Consider the following 21567-nt stretch of genomic DNA (forward strand, 5'->3'; position numbering starts at 1 on the left):
CTCTCTCTCTCTCTCTCTCTCTCTCTCTCTCTCTCTCTGTCTCATTCTCTCTCCGCACCCCCCCCCCACCCGCCCATCTCATTCTCTCTCTAAATAAATAAATAAAAATTTTTTAAAAGTTGACCAGAACCCTGAGGGATGGTACTTTAACAGCTTTGATAGATTCTGAGGGCGATGAAAATAATAGGGCTCTGTTGACTGAATACAAAGTTACCGTCCAGATGGAAAGACCTCCGGAGAAAATAAGACAATTCCCTTCTCTGAATGACTCCCGGCAGTGGAAAGATCCAGAACTTTGGTTAAACCTGATTTTGGTTAAACCTAGGCCCATTTGGGTTTGGGGCCTTGGCTTGTGACAAACAGGAACCACAGAACATGGCAACCTCTCCCCACTTTGCCTTTGCCCTAACATGGTCAGGTGAACACCATCAAATCGGGTACAGACAGGAGCCTTTTTCAGGTAGCCAATAATAATAACTTAAATTTATGATCTCCTTGCTCTGTCTGGGGCTTTGCTAAATGCTTTGCTTACATTATTTCATTATCTTATTTAGTCTTAATAATAATTCCCTGGTTTTCAGATGGGAAAAGTAATGCTCAATACAGTTAAGTAACCTACCAAGGTCATAATATAACTAGTAGGTGGCATCATCCCCTTTTGAATTCAGATTTCTCTAACTCCAAAGTCATTCTTACCCACTTCCCTGAGCGCCAGGATTCTCAGCGTCAAGAGACCACACTTCTCCATATAATCCAGGAGCTGCTTAGGAAGGACATTCACTTACTGCCTGGCTCTTGCGATTTGAGGAGAGAAACTGATCCCCTAACCTCCTTTCCATAAAAATGTTAAACCTGGGCCACCTGGGTGGCTCAGTCAGTTAAACGTCTGACATCAGCTCAGGTCATAATCTCACAGTTTGTGAGTTCAAGCACCACATCTGGCCACGTCTGCTGTCAGCGCAGAGCCCGCTTCAGATTCTCCGTCCACCTCCCTCTGTCTGTCCCTCTCCTGCTCACGCTTTCTCTCTCTCAAACATAAGTAAACATTTAAAAAAAAATAAATAAAAATGTGAAACCTAATGGAGAAGCCTGGAATGGATTGAATGCCTCACCATTCTCCATGTTTATCAAGTAAGTTAAATTGATTATTGAAAACCATCCATGGATGCCTGGCTCTCTGAGAATCGTTAGAGATCTTCTAGTCAATTTCCCCATTTTTACAAATGAATCTCAGATGGTTAAGTGATGTGGCCAAGGTCATGTGGCTAGTAGGGCTGAACTTGTTCTCAAATTCAAAGCCTATTTCAGAACTCATTTTAGCTCCTCTCTTTTAAACTTTTGACCCTGTTTACCATCCCTTTCTTCTTTGAAATGGTCTCTTAGCTCAGTATCTGGCACAGTGGATTTTCATTATTCGAGGATTACTTGCTTCATTTATTTGAGACCTCCAATTCAATTCTTGTGGCACTTTTGCAATCATTCCCAGACATGCACGGAGTGGGGGAAGATTGGAGTTGCCTGATGCACGAGGTCTCAGACTGAACAAGGTGACGCTGCCTTCTTATTTCAGCTTCTATACTATAAACAACTATTCTTATTGAAGTCTATTTAGATTAGAGACCCGGTTGCCGAATTTTTGCATTTTTTTGTTGATCATTTTCCTGTTTAAAATGCCCCCCTCCCCCCAGCACAGTGGTAAAGTGCCGTCTAGGGTTCCTAAGTGTGAGAAGGCTGTAATGTGTTTATGGAGAAAATGCGTGTGTTAGATAAGCTTTGTTCAGGCAGGAGTTATAGTGCTGTCGAGATCAACGTTAATGAATCAGCCGTATATATTAAATAAGATTTCTTTATACAGAAGCCCACACAAAACGAAGTTAGGTGTTATCAGTTGATGAAAATGTGACGAGAGCTCATGGGACCCTAGTGCTATATTTTCTTCTGGACCAGTGGTTCTGCGTTCAGAGTCCAGCTCAGAGCTCATGGTGACCTTATGTAGCACAACTACCAATATAAAGAGAATCAAATGTATTCTACTCTCTACTGATTTCCCTCCCTCCTTTCTGAGGTTTGTTCCCAGTTCTCCCTGGCCTGTTCATCTCACCCCAGAGCTTGTAATGTCTTTCAGACTCAACTTTGGCCCTCTTCCTTGGTTTCTGCCACCCTCCATACCAATAGCCCCCACGTTCAGATCTCTGGCACTTTCCGCATGGGGAATGAGGCCCAAGCTCCTGCGTTATGAGTCATGGAACCACAGGATATTGATCACATGACAGAATGTATCTACTAAGTTCCAGGGCCCACCCCAAGAGCAAGACCCCCAGAGCCCATGCCCTCTGGGGAATACGGGAAGGCAGTGACAAAAGTAACAGTAAACGAGATAGGTGTTCCCAAAGTTAAAACTTGGCTGTCCCGAGGCCGTATAATTAGGAGTTGGAATGTAGATTGGGCAACTAGGTCAGCAGGAAGTAAAGTTTAGGCTGAGAATTAAAGATTGAGCTGGAGTTTACAGCCAAAGAGAATGGGAGTAGTGAAGGAGAGAGGGTGGCCCGTTTAGCTACAGGGCTTTTGTTTTGAGATGTGAATATTGGGGGCCAGAGTCAATTCCTATAGAGAGTAAAGAAGCAACTAACCCCCACCACTGCTAACTAATGACCTCTTCTCTGCCCATCTGCCGTGTGGTGCTCCGACTCTCCTGCCCAAGAACATTTAATGAAAGTCTTAAAACATCAGATTGAAGAGGCGCTGAAAAATGGCAGTTGCAGTTCTGAGGCACCAAATTATTTTTCTTGTAATAATTACCTATGTGGGAAGATCTGGTGTAAAATAAGACTCCAAGGAGAGGGAAGGCTATGCCAGGTGCTGGAGTATCTTGAATGCCGTATTTGGTTGGTGAAATAATTCAGAAACAACGTCGTCTACTTAAAACACTTTTTTGAAGAAGGATCCTAATTGGCTTAACTAGGTATCTCTTCCTTATTTCAAACTAAATGGACACTCTACCTAAAATGTCTTAGTTTAGTTTACTTAATGAGACCATGACTTGATGAGAATAATTGACAATTTCTTCAAAGATCAAGGATCTTATGAAACCTCAGGTCTCTTGATGGAAGTGGAAGATGGAATAAAATGTGCTGTGTTTACTTTCTAAGTAAACCATGGAAGTTAGTGTGTACGTATGAGACAGAGAGAGAAAATATATTCTGAAATGTTTACTACATCCAGACAGCACTTCAGAGATGACTTATTTGATTCTTATTACAACATTACAAGATGGATTTGACTGTCCTTATGTTGAATATATATATGGCTCAGAAAGTGGTAATAACTTGCTCAAGTTGCCACACGCTTCTGTCCCTCCCCCCCCCCCTCCCTCTCTCTGACTCTGGAGTCCTCTGCATTGGCCCTGCTCTCTGGCCATCAGTGGCGTCTCTCTTGGAGGTGGGCCCAGCACCAACCAGGCTGACGTCTCTCTTGGAGGTGGGCCCAGCACCAACCAGGCTGACACCTCAACACAATTAGAGGTTCTATCTCCTTCCAACAGGTTCCACAAAAGTTTTCTCTGTGAGTCTCATTGGCTCTGATTAGAACATGGGCCCGTCTCTCAGCCACTGTCTATGACCAGGGAAATGAGATGCTCTAAATAGCCAGGCCTGGTCACATGCCCAGGTAAGAGTGGTGGAGTCTCCTCCCACCTGAACCTGAGGCTGGGAGGGGAGGAGGCTGCTTTACTGGAAGAATGGGGAAGGGACATGGCACACCCTGGAAAGGTAACTATTAACCAAAGGGACATCATGGTACCCAGGATGTTACTATCTTTTTATTAAAAAAATTTTTTTAGCGTTTATTTATTTTTGAGACAGAGAGAGACAGAGCATGAACAGGGGAGGGGCAGAGAGAGAGGGAGACACAGAATCTGAAATAGGCTCCAGGCTCTGAGCTGTCAGCACAGAGCCCGACACGGGGCTCGAACTCATGGACCATGAGATCATGACCTGAGCCAAAGTTGGACGCTTAACCGACTGAGCCACCCAGGCACCCCTGTTACTATCTCTTAAAATTGTATTACCAAATAGCAAATCACCTTTATTTTAAATAAGACTCAGTTATGATAATTATCCATTACCCAGTGGTATTATTATTTGTCAGCACCAATATTTGGTACTTTGTACATAGTGTTTCACCTAATTCTCCTCTATACCTCCCAAATAGTTACTTATCAGCCTATGTACCAGCGGCACGGACTAGATTTAGAGAGGTTTACTAAATTGCCCGAGCAGTTATTCAGCTAGGAACTTGTAGAGCCAAGTAGTGAACCCTTCTCTGTCCATGTTCGAAGCCTGCTTTTTCCCTCCATCAGCACTTAGCCCGGAAATAATGGTGCATCCTCAGGCAGGGGCTTGCCTGATGTTTTCTTTTCACAAACCCTGCTGGCCATTATAGGGTCTTCTGAGTTTGTGTTGCTTCCAATGCATCAGCAAAAATCTGCCCTAATCTCTGCCCACCTTTCTGTGGAACATAACACTGACTTTACTTTAATGGCCTTGGATGAGCTACAGCTTTGAAAGGGCAGGAGAAACCTAGTTTGGAGCCTGAGGATGATCCAGCCTGAGAATGATCCAGATTCTTAAGCAAAAAGTTCTGCCTCGTCCTAGACACTGTGTACCCTGTTAGGAAACAGGTCTGTAGTGCAAAGAACAGTCGTTAGATTTTTAAAAGTCAGGCTCTGTTTGATTTTCATTGTTTTTACTCTTGAGAACACAGCTCATTCTTAGATGTTTTTCAAAAGAACCTTTTGAACTACTGACTCTCAAACTATAGTGTATCCCCTGGAAGCTTATTGCAGTCCAGATGCCTGGGCTTTCTCCTCCCCCACAGATTCAGGATCTATGGGACAGGGTCCAACATATGTATTTTAACCAGCTCCCTGTAGCTCTGTTATGTCATAACAGAAGATGCTACAAAAGCAGATCTTATACCTGGCATGGGTTTAAATACCTAAGGTCAGAAATATCAAATCTAGGGGCACCTGAGTGGCTCAGTCTGTTAAGTGTCCAGCTTCGGCTCAGCTCATAATCTCACGGTTCATGAGTTTGAGCCTCATGTCGGACTCTGTGCTGACAGCTCAGAGCCTGGAGCTTGTTTCAGATTCTGTCTGTCTGTCTGTCTGTCTCTCTGCCCCTCCCCCACTCATGCTCTGTCTGTCTCTCTCTCTCAAAAATAAATAAAACATTAAAAAAATTAAAAAAAAGAAATATCAAACCTAGCAAGTGCATGCCCACTAAACAAGGGTCTCAGGCTCACAGTCCATATATTAAATCCACTTTAGACCGCAGATATAATTGCATTAGTTGACATAATGCAAAACACGATATTGCTTTACTTGAACTTGGATGTCTTTGTTTAGAAAGAGGATGTGTCTTTCAGTTGTCTTGGCTGCCACCCTCCACTGTCCATACCCACTACTTTGCCCATTTATGTTACCCGCTGGGCCCTTGCAGTTAAGTGAATTTCCACTCTGGGTAAACAATTGGAGAGAGAGAAGAGCAGAAAGGCCAAGTGATTTTCCAAAGTGAGAACAAATCTCTGGTGTGGTTGGTGAGTTGACAGCTTGTATCGTGGCTTAGCCAAATTGCATGAATGTTTCCTATATCAAGAAGTGGAACTTTCTTCTTTCAAATAACTTAAGAAACCCCCTGTAGTCTGTGACAGTTCACAGGTTCTGGACCTCCCTCCCTCTGCTAATGCTCCTTCTTCCTCTACTTTACACCTGCCTTTCTGGAGACAAATCTTTCATGCCTATATTCCAGTGGGCAGCCCATCCCTCGAGTGGAATACACAGAGGAAGAAAAGAAAACCTGGGGGACGGTGTTCAGGACCCTGAAGTCCTTGTATAAAACTCATGCTTGCTATGAGCACAATCACATCTTCCCGCTTCTGGAAAAGTACTGTGGCTTCCGCGAAGATAACATTCCCCAGCTGGAAGAGGTTTCTCAATTTCTGCAGAGTAAGTCTACTTCAGGGACAAAAGTGGGGGGAGAAGGAGGGAAGGGAAAGGGAAGAAAGTAAATCACGGCTAGTACCAGGGTATGTGTGGTGATGCAGGCAGGTTGATGGTCGGAAAAACAAATCTCACTGCTTGGCTCTGCCTCACCACCAGCTTCCACTGTTAATCCACTCTCATCCAAGACAAGGCATCGTGTGTGGGTTTTGCCGTATCCCTGTCCCTGAAAACCTTTTTTTTTCCATTCTTAAAGTCCCAGGTGCCCAGGCAGGGTTCTCCTTGCAGTTCCCGCTGGGTTATAGATGGCTGCAGTGTGCTTTGTGTACGAAATGTGTTATTTGTGGCAGTACCAAGAGCCCTGAGCTCTAAGTCCATGCCTCTGACTAGTAGGAATCTTGCTTTGACCCCATCTAGTTGGGGGAACCTGCCTCAGTTTGCTCACCTGTCAAATAGAGACCGTCTCGTAGGGAAATTGTGGGAATGAAAAAAGATGTAGTAAGTAAAAACACCCAGCATGGTGCTACATATACAGGGGGTGCTCAGTGAATTTGGGCTGAATTGGAATCTGAGTAACTCTTGGGGGGAAAACATTATTGGGATGCCTGGCCTCTGCACATCATTTCCAAGTGAGGTAAGTATTTTCCTTTCTGCCTGGAGACATTAATTTGGCAAAACCAAGATAAGACCCACCAGCTAACGCATACTGAACACCTAGTATGTGGCAGGTAGAATGAGAGAAAGTAGGAGGACAGACCACAGGTTTACAGAAATGAAGAAGTTTCTATGGCTCTGAGCTGTGTGGAAATGGTATGGCCAGCTCTGGGGCAAGGAGCCAGGGAAATTATGTGGCAGGGAAGGAAGTGGCAGCTGGGATAGACTGGGGATGAGCTAGATGAGCTTTGGGTCCCTTCTATCTAGAGGGTCTCTACTTGCCAGTTGAAGAGGGAAATGAGAGGCCAAGCAGAGTGAATTTCAGCCTGCAGGTCCAAGGAACATAGGCAGATGGACAGCAGGTCCTAAAGGCATGCTCTGGCTAAATATCCATTTTGCCATGACCAATAGTGAGATAATAAAGTGGTAACACTAGCAGCTGGGGAGTTACAGAGAAGTCATTCAGAGAACAGACTTTGGAGCCAGACTGACTGTAGATGTAACCTTGGACAAGAAATTAAACTTCTCTGTGTCTCAGCTTTCCCATCTGTAAAGTGGGAATAATACAAGTATCTACCTCGTAGGGTTATTAGGAGGATTAGTTAGTAGATATAAAGTGCTTAGAACAGTATGGCGGGTAGTATATGGTGCTAGCTATCATTACCATCATCATCGTCGTCGTCATCATCATCATCATCACCATCATCACTGATTATTATTCTCCTTCCAAGTTTGAAACAAATTGGGAGACAGATAATTGGAACCAGAGAGAGGATCAAAATGTCAACTTTATTACTGATAAAAGCTACTTAGAGAATGCGGTGTGGATGTACAAACAAAATGAACTTCCTAATATTTCACCTCTGAATTATGTAAACTTATCTACCAATTCATGGTCAAGTGTATATTCCATTGCATGGCCAAGAGCAGACCAGAATGTGCACCTCTGTGAGCAGACAGGCGAGAAAGGACCAAAGAGGTCACACAGGGAGCATTCGTTTTCTCTTCCCAAAGGCTCCAATCAGACAAGTCCTTGCTCTTTGGGGGGGTGTATGTGTGAAGGGCAGTAAAGAAGCTGGAAGTATTCCTTTCATCCTTTTCCCTTCTGGAAGTGGAGTGAAAAGTCCCTTTCAACTCTAGAGACATGAGAAATAGGGAATAAGTGTTTCATCCTAATAAACAAGAATGAAAGCTAAATTTATTAAATGTCTCCAATGTGCTAAGGACTTTATATTTACTAGCTCATTTGATTCTTGGAATAAAGCTAGTAAACATCTATCTACATTTTACAGATGAGGAAATGAGGCTCAGAGAAATGAAGTTACTTGATGCAAATCGCCCAGCTACAAAGCGTAGGGACAGAGCTGTGAAGCCAAGTCTACTTGGCATCGGCGTCTATTCTCCTAGACAGTTGGGTCTACTGCTCCCTTGCCTAAAGCTTTTCAGGCTCCTCTGCCTCTGCCGTGATGGGCGTTGAGTTTTCTTTCTCTTTTGCTTCCCAGCTTGCACTGGATTCCGCCTCCGACCTGTGGCTGGCCTGCTTTCCTCTCGGGATTTCTTGGGTGGCCTGGCCTTCCGAGTCTTCCACTGCACTCAATACATCAGACATGGGTCCAAGCCCATGTACACGCCTGAACCGTGAGTATTCTCCTCCTGCTACCAGTATCCAGCCACCGTGAGTGCCATTGATCCCTGCTCCAGGACTGAGGTTTGGGTTCATCGTGGGCTGATCCACAGGACTAGTTTTCTGGATTGATTGATGGTAGTACAAAGAGAGAGATTCATCTTTTCTGGGGATTTTCTCTGTCCAGATAGACCTTACTGATTGGAGATTTGGGCATCTTATGAATCACATATTCAGATCTTCTCTGGCTGTGGGAATAAGAGGTCACAGTCAACCTCCAAAGGGATTGTAGGAATCAGAGCTATGAAGCTCCAAATGTGAACAGGAGCAAGTGGTGGCCAGGTGATCTCAGCACCTCCTGAATACACATCTGGATGATTCTGATCTTTCTATGTCTAGATGTGTTTGTATGGAGGTGGAGAATGACCTTACTTTGACAGTTAGCCATCTTCTTAATCAAATCAAATAGAATGTATGCAATTTATACAAAAAGTAGGACACCTGGGGCACCTGGGTGGCTCAGTCAGTTTAGTGTCTGACTTTGGCTCAGGGCATGATCTCACAGTTGGTGGGTTCAAGCCCCGTGTTGGGCTCTGTGCTGACAGCTCGGAGCCTGGAGCCTGCGTTGAATTCTGTGTCTCCTTTTCTCTTTGCCCCTCCCCTGCTCATGCTCTGTCTCTGTCTCCGTCTCTCTCAAAAATGAAGTAAAAAAAAAATGTTTTTTAATAGGACACCCAAAATATTTTTTGCCTGTCCACAAAGTTTATAACTACAAATCCGAAAAGACCTATTTCTAATGGGCCTGGCACATTAAGTGTTAAATAAATGTAAATTTTCTCCTCTGAATGACTTTTGCCCCTCTCTTGAATAAATAAGCAAAGAACAGCACTATTTTTTAAATTTAACTTTTATTTCTCATGGGGAATAACTGAACACATTGCATTTGCCCATGATGTCACTACCAAGATGAAGACTTGGGACGGGAAGTGTTTGTGACCTACAGCTCACTCAGGTGTATGGGAGGAGGTCCATGGGAATATTGGCTCTTCTGTTCTGTACCCCACTGAGGATATATCTAAGGCCCTCTGGCGTTTGTTCCCTGATTTGCTCCTTACTTTTCTTTTCCCTTCTTCCTTTTCTCTTGTATCTTGCCTCATTTGATGCCAAGCTTTGCATGCCACTAATGCTTGGGAGTGAGGTCATAAACCTGAATGGCTTACCTCCTTTCTACCTGCCTATTTCTCATGTAGAAAGAATGCATCTGGCTTGACTTATAACCTTCCTCACTTCCAAGCTCTGTCTTTTGTGTCTTTCAGTGACATCTGCCATGAGCTCCTGGGACATGTGCCCTTGTTTTCAGATCGCAGCTTTGCCCAGTTTTCCCAGGTGAGGAGTGAATCTTTTTGGCCTTTTAATTATAGAATGAGATCTGGATTGCTCAATGAATTGAACATATGGAGGGGTCCTTGTGTCCTCTGCAAGGGTGGAAAGCAGACACAGTTCTGTGATCCCACTAGAGATGGGCATATGGTCTCATGGAGATGGCTAAATACCCTTTCAGGGACCCCAGCATGGGGTTGATAAATCCCTCATCCTTGGAATTATATATGTGCTGTTGAATTTGCTAATCTCATTCATCCTACCAGGTTTAGCTTAAGGGTCTTTTTGTCCATGAAATCTTGCCTGATCCTCACAGAGAAGTAACCTTACCTTCTTCCAAGTTCTCCTGGTACCTTTCCCCTCCTCTAGGGACTTGTCACTTCCAGGCAGCCATTTTTGTATATGCTTTAATTAGATAAGATAATATTTGCTAATAATCCAATGCTAGTAGCCCAACTCATAGTTGGCAAAACTAACTAAATAAATAAATAAATAAAGTGCCAAATGTCTTGCCATTATAATAAAAGCTGTAGTCTAGGCCTTGATTCATCTATCACTGTAGTGAGCTTTCTAGATGAGTGACAGGATCCTAGTAATAGCTTCAGGGCACTGAGAGGATAAACTGGTTGGGGAGAATTGAGTGATGCACCCACATGTCCCACCCTGACTCTAACCAGCAATGTGACCTGTGTGCCTCAGTCTCCACAAATGTGAACCAATACAAAGCTTTGCCTGCCAATCTTCTTCCTCACAGGGAAGAATAAAGATCAACTGGAATAAAGATAAACTCGAGATCACATACTGCAGCAAATGTGAATTATGGGTTTGTGTGTATTGGGATTGTGTGTAAATTTCATTAAGTTTTCCCTCAGCTGGAAGAAATAAATATTTCTATTGTGGATTGAAGAGGCGATCACTTAATACCTGAAACAAACAAACAAACAAACAAACAAAAAAGCTGAATTAACCGCCTGCTAGGTAAGGGAGAACTGCACTTGTAAGACACAATCTCTCTAAACAAAGAAAACTATTGCTTTTATGTGGGGTTTTGGGAGCTGTGGTGTTCAAAGATTGTTGGACTTTTGTAAATGGAAGTGTTTGAGGATTAGCTAAACTTTAATTCACAAGTGTCACCATTGGATTGAGGCTATTGTTGACCAGCTGACCTTCAGAAAAATCGTTCCTGCTGTCAAGTTGTCATTGATTGCTTTGGACAGCTTTAAAACTGGGTTTTGTTCTTATGGCCAAAGAAAAATCAGTTTCTTCCTTAGAACATAGGAACTTTTTATTCTCACTACCAGAAGCTATTCTGCCCAGTCAGAGGCTAAGTGACAATCCTCCATATGCCATTACCAGAGGAGTGAACAATTACTTGAGTTGATAGATGGATGCTACTGGGCCATCAGTGTCACATGCTCCAACCTATGCCTGGATAGTCCCAAGGCAGGGTGTCATTTTGAAAGTTCCCTGAGCACATTCTTTTTGGATCTAAAAGGAGGACTTACTTTCCACTTCAATGTAAACACCAGGAGGTCCAGATCTTGTACACTGCCATCCACACAGAAGGCATTCAATAAACATTTTGGAATAAATAAATGCATATAGTAGAGAAGGCAGCATATACCTTTATAGTATCTACACTGTCTGATACAAGACAGGCTGGAGCTCTGATGAGAAGTGGTCCATAGCATTTCAGACTCTCCAGCTATGTATTTACCTGGGTGGCTGTCAAGCACTTCTCTGCAGTTCTCCTGTGGTATCTTCAGGGTACATGACTAAGACACTCCTCTTGTATTCCATACATGTTCCACTTGAGCTATGGGGGGATAATCACTGAGCTGGAATCAAGGAATGAAGCTTCATACACAACTTACTGTGTGAATTTGAGTAGATCACCTCCCTTCTCTGTGCCTCAGTTTTCTTATTTGTAAAGTAAATACAAAGGGCCAAGTGATGAAGTAAGGTTTCCCTGCTCTTGAGGTCTGTGATTGTATGATGTGTGCCTAGGGAAGACTTGAAAGAATAATCAGGGTCTATCTGAGCCGTTGTGAAGGCATGTTGTCAGCCGTCACCTTCCTGTGGTCAAGTACGAGGTTGGAGCTCAGGGTGAAGGTTGAAGATAGGCAGACCCCAGCCATGCCAGTGACTCTGTTTCTCTATAATTACAGGAAATTGGCCTTGCCTCTCTGGGTGCACCTGATGAGTACATTGAGAAACTGGCCACGGTAAGTCCCCTCTCTCCCTGGCAGGTAGTGGGAATACTATAGACTATAGCCCTCAGATCTTCAAAGCTTTGATCCTCCCACGCCAATTGGGGGAAATATCAGAATGTGCTGACTTACATGAACACAAATGAAATTTCACATTTTGATTTTTCCTTAGTGGTTTGATTTTGAAATCAGCAGCATGCAAATATTTACATGTGATTTTAAACAAAGAATCTTAAACACAAATAGGCTGTAATGACAGCACTTGAGAACCTTTGGGCATAAAGTGTGTGGGGGGAAATAGCTTGGATTCATGGCTTTGAAGAGGAAATATTTACTCTCTACCTTTGCACTGGAGCCAGCGTGAGGATCTTTCCTTTATTAGATAGGAGGTGGAAGTGGGGGTGGGCTTTCCTCTTCTTGTCAAGCACTTCTCCCTCCCCAGTGAATGTGATAACACTCATCCATTGAAGCATGGAATCCATGACTCTGTACAGCAGGGGGTTTTCTTCCTACAGACTTCTTTCCAACTTGAGTGCATCCCTCCCCAGCCTCTGAGTCACATTTCTTATAACTTTCTCAGCCTGGAAGATGAAAAAGAAAGCTTTGTAAGGATATTAGAACACGAATGAATGCAAATTTATCATTAAGCTATATCAGTTTAGTAGTTTATTCTCTAGGGTAATAAACTGACTTAACTAGTAACCCACCCTTAATTCTCCAAGACCATGACTGTCTCCAGCAGCTAACTGGGACCTGGGTTCCTCTTGGCCCTGGTCAGTAGGGTTATGCCAGAATTCCAGGACCATCTTTCCCAGGCCAGGCATCTAGGACATGTTGGGCTTGGCTATTTGGAGAGGATAGGTGCAGTGGTTGGCGGTACATCAGAAACCGCCCCCCCCCCAAGTTTTAGCACAATGATGGGATACCCCCTCAATGATTTTATCACTACTGATCTCCTACCTCCCATGACTGATGGGATTGTTGGCAAGTCTGACCAACTAAAGGGAACATCTCACTGCAGTCATGCCACAGAGAAGAAAGCGAAAGGGGTTGAGGAGTTCCTGTCCAATAGACTTACTGTTGGGGGTATCTTCTTTGGGCTTCCTCAGTACTCCCTCACTGCTTCCCAACACATCTTGCATTCAGCCAACTCTTGATTCAGCCAGTGACTGGATAGGGTGGGACATAGGACACAGAGAAGCGACCCCAGGTCATGGTGATTCAGAGAAGAGACCTGCACAAACTCCCACCTGGGAAGTCCTGTCTTTAGCCCTGGGGCATTTGCTGCTTTTCCCCTCCTTGGGGTGTGCTCTCAACTTGACTTTCCATTCCAGATTTATTGGTTTACTGTGGAGTTTGGCCTCTGCAAACAAGGAGACTCCATAAAGGCATATGGTGCTGGGCTCCTGTCATCCTTTGGTGAATTACAGGTAAGACTCCACTTATATCCATTTTGAGATTCAACCCAGGGGTTAATCCTCAAGTGTACACCTGTGTTTACATTGGTATGTAAACCCCAGGAGGTCCAGGATCTTTATCCATCTTGTACACTGCCATCCACACAGAAGTCATCCAATAAACATTTTGGAATAAATAAATGCATATAGTAGAGAAGGCAGTATATACCTTTATAGTATCTACACTGTGTCTGATACCAGACAGGCTGGAGCTCTGATGAGAAGTGGTCCATAGTATTTCAGACTCTCCAGCTACGTATTGACCTGGATGGCTGTCAAACACTTCTCTGCAGTTCTCCTGTGGATACATGATTTCTTCAGGGCACATGATTAAGGCGCTCCTCTTGTATCCTCAAGTGATTGGTACCTTAGCAGCTATGATTTGTTCATGACTTTGGGTATTAGATGTAAACTTGAACTGCAAGCACACGGGTCTCCAGGACAGAGGGGCCTCCCGATCCCAAGGCTGAATTGTGCACACAGATGTATGGAAATACATGCCAAAAAATGTGGTTGGCTCTCATATCCTCTATTGATCATCTCACATGAAAATGGCTAGTGTGAATTCCTCCTTTCTACCTTGACTACAGATTTTAGATGGGCTTTGAAGGGTAGGATCTTCTATATGCAAAATAACTCAGTTCACTGCATTTGGGCTGGGGTGTGGAAGGAATCAGGGCGAGATGACAGAAGGTATACAGACAGCCTGACCCTGATTTAACTGTGAAAATTTTCCACTCGGGGCCCGCAGTACTGCTTGTCGGGCGAGCCGAAGCTCCTCCCCCTGGAGCTGGAGAAGACAGCCGTCCAGGAGTACACTGTCACGGAGTTCCAGCCCCTCTATTACGTGGCTGAGAGTTTTAATGATGCCAAGGAGAAAGTGAGGTGAGGTGGTGACTAAGGTGGGTCAGCGGCTCTTGGGGCCTCCTGATTTGTCTGGTGCCGCTGATCTGTGGGTGGTTGGCCAGAAGAGTGGATTCCAGTGCTTACAACAACAGTGTGCAGCAGACGGAGTCTCCCCACCTTTGTCCCTTTCACTCTCCGTTTTGGAGAGGTTCCTTAGTGGGACCCCATTTCACAGCTAATTGTCTGGATATGCTGACCCCTGCAGAAACTCTGCCACTGGATCCTTGCTTGAATGTAGCCACCAAGTCCAGGTACTGAACTCTTCTGTGTACATAGTAGCCGCAGAAGGCCCCCAACAAATCATTCCAGAAATCTTCTAACCTGGGGGAATCCCTTGTTCACTTTATTCTCCCAACACCTGCATCATTCACTTGCTCAACCCCTTCAAGTCTTTTTGACCTTTTTGACCCTTTGACTTTTGATCTTTTAACCTTCTCTGTGTGTCTTTCTCTAACCAATTTACTTTGTTTGCTTGTTTGTTTGTTTGTTCGTTTGTTTGTTTGAGAGAGAAGGTGTGCAAGTGGAGGAGAGCGGCAGAGAGAGACAGAGAGAGAGAGAGAAAATCTTAAGCAGGCTTGATCCCAGAGTTGTGGGATCTGAGCCAAAATCAAGAGTCAGACATTCAACTGATGGAGCCACCCAGGCACCCCGTGACAAACTTATTTAAAATTCCCACACAGGGGCACCTGGGTGGCTCAGATGGTTAAATCTCTGATTTGAACTCAGGTCATGATCTCATGGTTTGTGAGTTCAAGCCCTGCGTTGGGCTCTGTGCTGACAGCTCGGAGTCTGGAGCCTGCTTCAGATTCTGTGTCTCCTTCTCTCTCTGCCCCTCCCCTGCTTGTGCTCTCTCTCTCTCTCTCTGTCTCTCTCTCTCTCAAAAATAAATAAACATTAAAAAAATTTTTTTTAAATCCCTACCCAGCCCCACCTCACATCCTTACCCCTTTCTGCAGTTTGTTTTTCTGCTTACCACTTGCTAATGTTTAATACACAAAATGATTTAAGCTCCATTTCCATAGAAATTTTTGTCCTTTCTGTTTTCCTGTTCTCTCCCCCAGCTCTAGAACAGTGCCTGATACATAGTGAATATGCAATAAGTAAGAGGCAAATGCATCTGTCTCAGAGGCAATTCAGCAAGAGGCTGACGGTGATGGAAATGTAGCAAGACTCAGGCTCAGCCTTCTGAGCTGACCGCCCTGTCTATAATCTGCTTGAGTGTCTCTCCTCCCAGCAGGAGACAGGCTGGGCAGAGGCCTCCCTGGACGTGGCTATCCTGATACTCAGTGTTTGTTACCACCTCTTGTTTTATATCTGATGAGTGAGGGGTGATAGACATGGATACAGAAGTTTCTGGGACCCTATGAAGCTGAGTGTGCAGCTTCCACTGCGTTGAACTTAGATGATAGATGGTAAAACGTTGGCTCCCGGGTCCACATGGTTTGGCCTAAGATGACTTCCTTCCTCCTGATCTCTCCAGGGCCTTCAGGTTTTTTCTGTTACTCCTTTCTAGTTATTTCTTAAATCTCCACCCCTCCCTGGGAGCCTAGCCTTCCCATAGCCCCTAAAGGCTATACTCTGCCATTTTTGGGACCTTTTGCGAGTTATGGATTTCAGTGGATAGTGTATTACCCCACTTGGGTGATAATAATGATAATAATAATAATAATAATAATAATAATAAGCAGGTTAGATGTCTAATATCTATTATGTACCAAACACTGTTCTAAGTGCTTTTCATGTATTAATTTATTCAAGCTTCAAATAAAACTACAAAGTTTGAGGGTGGGGGTTAGAAGCACAGAGGTGGTTAGTAACTCACCCAGGGTCATACAGCTAGTAAGGGACTGACCCAGGGTTTGGATTCAGGTGTGGGGCTCAGAACCAGTACTCATAACCATTCTGTCAAACCAGGGTCACATTTAAATGGGTCCCTTCTGGTGGTGAGTTTCTAACCCAAGAAGTGATCTGCTCCAGACCAGCAGGAAGAGCTTGCCAGAACCTGGGTTTCTCAGGCCTTTGAAATCCCACCCATTTTGTCAGTGCCCTCCGCCCAGAGGGGGCACCCACAAAAACTCCATTCTGTTGAGAGGTGACTCGGGGTCAAAGGGAATGCTGAAGAACAGCGTTCAGAGAAGGAAGTGATGTCCTCAGAGCATCCCAGCTAAGAGAAATCAACTTTGACCATTTTCAGCGTCAAGAGTCAAGCTCTAGGCAGAAAGAAACAATGCCGAGTGTGGTCACGTGCCCATTCTCTCTGTCTGTCTGTCTGTCTGTCTCTCTTTCTCTCACTCACTATGTATCAGGCACTGTTCTCTGGCTAGAGGAGGGATGGCCCCAAGACTGACTGCCTAACTGAAGCATTTCTAGTGGTGTGGAGGCAGATTGCCCAGAGCAAAGATGAGGTAAACTATGTAAGAGGGACGAGGTGCAGAGCAGGCCACATCACAGATATGCACTCTATGCATCATGTCACCAGCAGGGCTGAGAAAGCTCTCTTCAGAGAAATAGAGGTGGAGAGACATACTTAACCACTTGTTCCTCTTGAGTCCCCGGTCGCTGATGAAAGAGAACAGCTATCGCACATGTAGCACTTTACTCTATTTTATAACAGCGTTGGCTACGACCCTGTGAAGTAGCACTGCTCTCGTTCCAGTTTTATAGAGGAATGAGGACACCAAGGTGCGGCCCACAAGGGCTGTCACTAGCAGAGGCAGGATTTGAGTCCAGGCGGCCTGGCTCTGGAACTTGGGTTTCCAGCCACTATAATCTACCACTCTTGCCGAACTTGGAAAACCCACTAGTTTCCCTTATAGTTTGTCTTGTTGGGATGGCAGCTTTGACTCTTACCAGCAGCCAACTTAGAAGTATCATTTGTGATGCCGTTGCAATCTATAGGCCATTTTTGGAGTATCTTGTTCATTACATCGCTTGAAGTTCTTCATAAGGCCCTCCTGGTACTTTCCCAGATCCGGGAGTAATGCATCAAGAAGGCAAAGCAGTGAAGGGCACAGGCCAAAGTCAGACTACCTGGGTCCCTTCTCAGCTGCACGATTTATTGCCAGTGTGACCTTGGTATTCACTGAAACTTCCCAAGCCTCAGTTTTCTCATCGGTAAAATAGGGATAGTAATAGTACCTTCCTCCTAAGGTTTTCATGAAGACTAAATTAGGAATGATAGTTGTAAAGCGTATACAACAATTGGGATTTCATATAGTTCTTGGTACATAGGAGGCACTCAATCCATGTTAAATTTCATTAATAGCATGGTGTTTTCTTCCACTCTTGAGAGAGGTGCTTCCCTTTCTGCATTGATTGTCAAGCATCTCGGAACTTCTTTTATTCTATAGCATTCTTTGGCTAGATTTATTTACTCTTTTGGTTTTATTTGATGGCAAGAATTTTGGCCTTAATGTATTCTGTGCTTTTACCATAAGCTACCTCTCTCTTTTTGGAGGTAGGTAACTAAATAAATATGTGCCTACGTGTGTTTATATATACACCTCAGCACATACACAGCACACAAAAGCTGCCCAACAGGATCCCACTAAAACTCCATTTCCCTTCTCAGTCTGCTTTCTAAAGCCCCGGTTCTAGTAAGATTGAAGTGAAATGCCACCGGGAAATCTTTTAGAATGATTTTTCCCCAAATGGTGCCCTTCACTGAGCTCTGTGGATTTGGTTTCAGGAATTTTGCTGCTACAATCCCACGGCCCTTCTCAGTTCGTTATGATCCATACACCCAAAGGATTGAGGTCTTGGACAATACCCAGCAACTTAAGATTTTGGCTGACTCCATCAACAGTAAGTAACTTACACCTCAAGAGGCCACTCCGTTCACTAGAAAGAGAGAGTTGGATTTTCTTACCTTCACCATAGGAACAATAAGAAATTTATTAAATATTGAATTAGGGAGAAACGTATCTCCAGGTAAGCTATTTGTTTGTTGAATGAGGAAAACTTGGCAAAAAGGCCACGGTTGCCTTGAGTGTCTTTTCTTCTTTGACTTTCCTAGATTCCACCCTACCTCCTCCCATCATAACATCCTGGCTTGTCACTGCCATGTTCCTCTTCCTCCTTTGCCTCTCCACTCTGTTTCCTCTAAGGGTCCAATGCATATTTCTATGCCTGGGCTTTCAACCCCTACAAGACAGATTCTCACTATTTTAATAGCCATCTACTAGCTCATCTGTGGGCCTTCTACCCTTCCAGGACAATGACGATATTATAACAGTTGCTCATAAAAATGTCACAGTGTTACATTGTTCTTCACTGGACTCCCTCTCCAGTGCTTCAGGCTCCCCTCCAGCGACACTGGCCAGCTTTTAGTTCCCACGCTTCCTCCTGGCTTCTGGCCTTTGCTCATGCAGTTCTTTATGTTTAAAATATTCTTATTCCCGCTCTCATTTAGAAGTCCCCAACTCTAGCTCATCTTTTAAGTCTTTCATAGACATCTCTTCTTGTAGGAAGACTCGTCCGGGTGTCCTTCCTATGTCTTGGCATCCACACAGATCCCTCTCCCAGAGCATGTACCACTATATTGTTTTGTAATTATTTACTTGTCTGACTCCCCAACAAGACATGAGCAGAGGGCAAGGTTGGGTTCACCGTCAAATCCCTAGGGGTTAGCCCTAGTCCTAAAAAAGTATATTAGGTGCTCAAGAGTTGTCAAATGGATGGATGAAACTACTGAAGGGGTGAGCAGCCTAAACAGAGGAATTCTAGACCAGGTGGAGGCTCCTACCTCACGTAACGCTAACAAAGGCCAAAAATGAAGGTAGGCTTGAAGTATCCCTCTAATACCCCACTGATGTTGCCTGAGGCCACATCCAGTAGTAGAGCTGTCCCTGGCCATTATAGTCATTCTTCATTAGGTATGGCCACCTGTGACCAGACATTTTGAAATAGTTCAAGGTTGATTCCCCACCCCTGCCCCATAGACTCCATTTTGGATACTCAGCTGGAATAGATCTGTTCACGAAAAAGGCCAGCCAACTGCTCCAGAGGCTGGGATGTAAGACAGAGGGGTCAGCCCATAACTTTTTTTGTCTCTCTTATTTACCTTTGAAAGGCAAGAGTAACTCTTGTTTTTGAGAGTTTTTTAAATCACAGAATAACAGATTTAGGAATTGAAGCGTCCTTAGAGCAATGTGACTTTATGTAAGACTCCATCACCTCTCTATACTTGTTTCCTCAGGATCTAGGAGAGCAAGGCTTGTCCATCTCCAAGATTCCTTCCACTTCTCTGAAATGTCTATGTTCCTGTGGCCTCTTGGCATGTGAGAACATGGCATGAATGGGAGTGGACTCCGTCATAGTCCAGTGGTCTAGCAATCTAGGCTGAGTTATCTGCTCAAACCAGGCATTCTCATGAATCAGAATGAGTACATCAGAATCATTGGAGAGCTGGTTAAAAACGAACAGTCCTGAGTCATAACCCCAAACTAAATTTGCTAAATTTGTGGTAAGGCTGAGAAGTTTGTATTTGTAATAAGGCCCTAGGTGATGTTGACACAGGAGGTTTGTGTGAACCACATTTTTAGGTTTCATGGCTTAGATCCTTGCAAGCATGTATAGATGTCCCTATAAAAGAAAAAGAAAGAAAACGAACTCTTTCTATGGAAAGGTGAAGCTAACTACATTAAAACTTGTAAGTCCCTATGCTATAACTGCCCAAATACTATCACCATAACTATTCTGTAAGCTCCTTGAAGGTTGGGGTGGTGCCCAGAATATCCATACATCCCACGCATCCTCTAACATGTTGCACACTGTAGACATTTAAAGGGTATTTTCTTAAGATATGTGTGGCTTTTTTTTTTTTTTTAATTTGTAGGTGAAGTTGGAATCCTTTGTAGTGCCCTTCAGAAAATAAAGTGAAGCCATGGACAAAACCTGTCAACTGAGAATCTGTTGATGGAAATCCAACTACTTTCATTTCATCTGAAAAAGTCTGAAAAGCAAACCTTAATTTGAATTGAGAGCCTTAAATCCTTTTTTGGAACAAGATGGAGCACAAACAAATAAATCAAACTAAGTTGAAATGACAGTGTATTAAGACACACCCAAAAGCCTAATCTTTTGGGGTCCTCTTTGATTTAAAGATGGTAATCCCATACCCTCAATTCAGTTAAAATCAATAGTATGTCACATTTCATCAGTTAATTAAAATTTGGGACCTGATTTATTCAAGCTTCTATATGTCACTCGATGTAAAACACAAGCCTGTCATTAGAATTGAATTTGTTGATTTAATCTAAATCTTAACCTACGCAAGTAATTTTTTATTTCAGTGAACTATGATTCTACTATTGCTGTGTTTTACCCATGTAGATTTCCTTTAATTCAAGAGCCCATTAAAATACTTATAAAGGTTGAAGTTCATAGCATAATATCGAAGCATTTCTTATATTTTATTGTAATCGTACATACTACTGTGGAAAGTAGTAGAAGTTCTCACCTGACTCCCACAACTTTGAAGCTCATCTTCCAGTTAATTGTCAAGTCCGTTTTGGGAGATATTTTGCAGACATGTGTGATGCAACAGATGTTGACTGAAGACCTGGCTGGTAGATATTCAGTAAATATTCATTCAAAGAATAAGGGAATACATTATTAACTAGCAAATCCTCAACAAAAATGAGAATTTTAGTTATGTTAAAAAAAAGTCTAGTGGTTATAAAATTTTGCAGTTTCAACTTCATTCTTGGAATGAAATATTCCTCTCCATTCCCCTAGAAATACATTAACTGGATAATCTTGTGACATGAAAAAAATGATCAAAGATTTCCAACCCATTATAGGAGCGCATTGTGATAATCGATGCTATGTCTGGATAGTCAACAGATTTTGACTTCTTATTGCTTGTGCATTTTGCACAAACACATGAAAATCCAGGAAATGGTGGGGAAAATAACAGTGTCTTCAAAGCTATGCTTTGAAATTCTCAACCACTTTAACACTTTATTTTGGAAATAGTTCAGTGTTAAAGAACTTGCATAATATTTCTTCACATGTGATTCTCAGGCCAGCTGTATCATCATCAATGATAAATCCTGGGCACATCCCAGCTCTATCCAACTAGAATCTCTGGGTATGGGGCCACTGAGACTTGCATTTTTAAGTACCCCAGCTGATTTTTTTTTATGCCCAGCCAAATCTATCAGGTACGTTAAATTTGAGAAAACCTGACTTCCGGTGGCCAGTTCTGCCACTTACCAATTATGTCACTTTGTATAATTCACTTTGGATCTCGGTTTTACTTGAACAATGAAGGAGTTTAACTGGAGGAATCAAGGTTTCTTCCAGCCTGGAAATACAATTCAAATGCTACCATGT

At 43.5% G+C, this 21567-nt stretch overlaps 1 protein-coding gene and 1 long non-coding RNA gene across 2 annotated transcripts; one reads left to right on the top strand and one right to left on the bottom strand.

Annotated features, from left to right (window-relative positions):
• Positions 1-441: 441 nt before the first annotated feature.
• Positions 442-20416, top strand: LOC125918207 (phenylalanine-4-hydroxylase). The gene is made up of 9 exons (XM_049624239.1): positions 442-1131; positions 5808-6004; positions 8155-8290; positions 9593-9662; positions 11825-11881; positions 13201-13296; positions 14075-14208; positions 17918-18033; positions 20066-20416. Exons 1-9 carry the CDS (start codon positions 1121-1123, stop codon positions 20107-20109), a joined length of 861 nt encoding a protein of 286 aa, XP_049480196.1. The 5' UTR covers positions 442-1120; the 3' UTR covers positions 20110-20416.
• Positions 12078-20779, bottom strand: LOC125918208 (uncharacterized). The gene is made up of 3 exons (XR_007456398.1): positions 20690-20779; positions 12945-13035; positions 12078-12447 (listed from the first exon to the last, which is right to left on the bottom strand). It is a non-coding gene; the product is annotated as an uncharacterized LOC125918208 (long non-coding RNA).
• Between the last annotated feature and the right edge of the window lie 788 nt (positions 20780-21567).

This window comes from Panthera uncia, unplaced genomic scaffold, assembly GCF_023721935.1.
Source record: "Panthera uncia isolate 11264 unplaced genomic scaffold, Puncia_PCG_1.0 HiC_scaffold_548, whole genome shotgun sequence".
NCBI lineage: Eukaryota > Metazoa > Chordata > Mammalia > Carnivora > Felidae > Panthera > Panthera uncia.

Excerpts from the sequence above, each read along its gene's own strand:
- LOC125918207 (XM_049624239.1), top strand. Across the intron at positions 8,291-9,592 it reads CCCATGTACACGCCTGAACC|TGACATCTGCCATGAGCTCC; the intron begins GTGAGTATTCTC and ends TGTGTCTTTCAG. Across the intron at positions 18,034-20,065 it reads TTTGGCTGACTCCATCAACA|GTGAAGTTGGAATCCTTTGT; the intron begins GTAAGTAACTTA and ends TTTAATTTGTAG.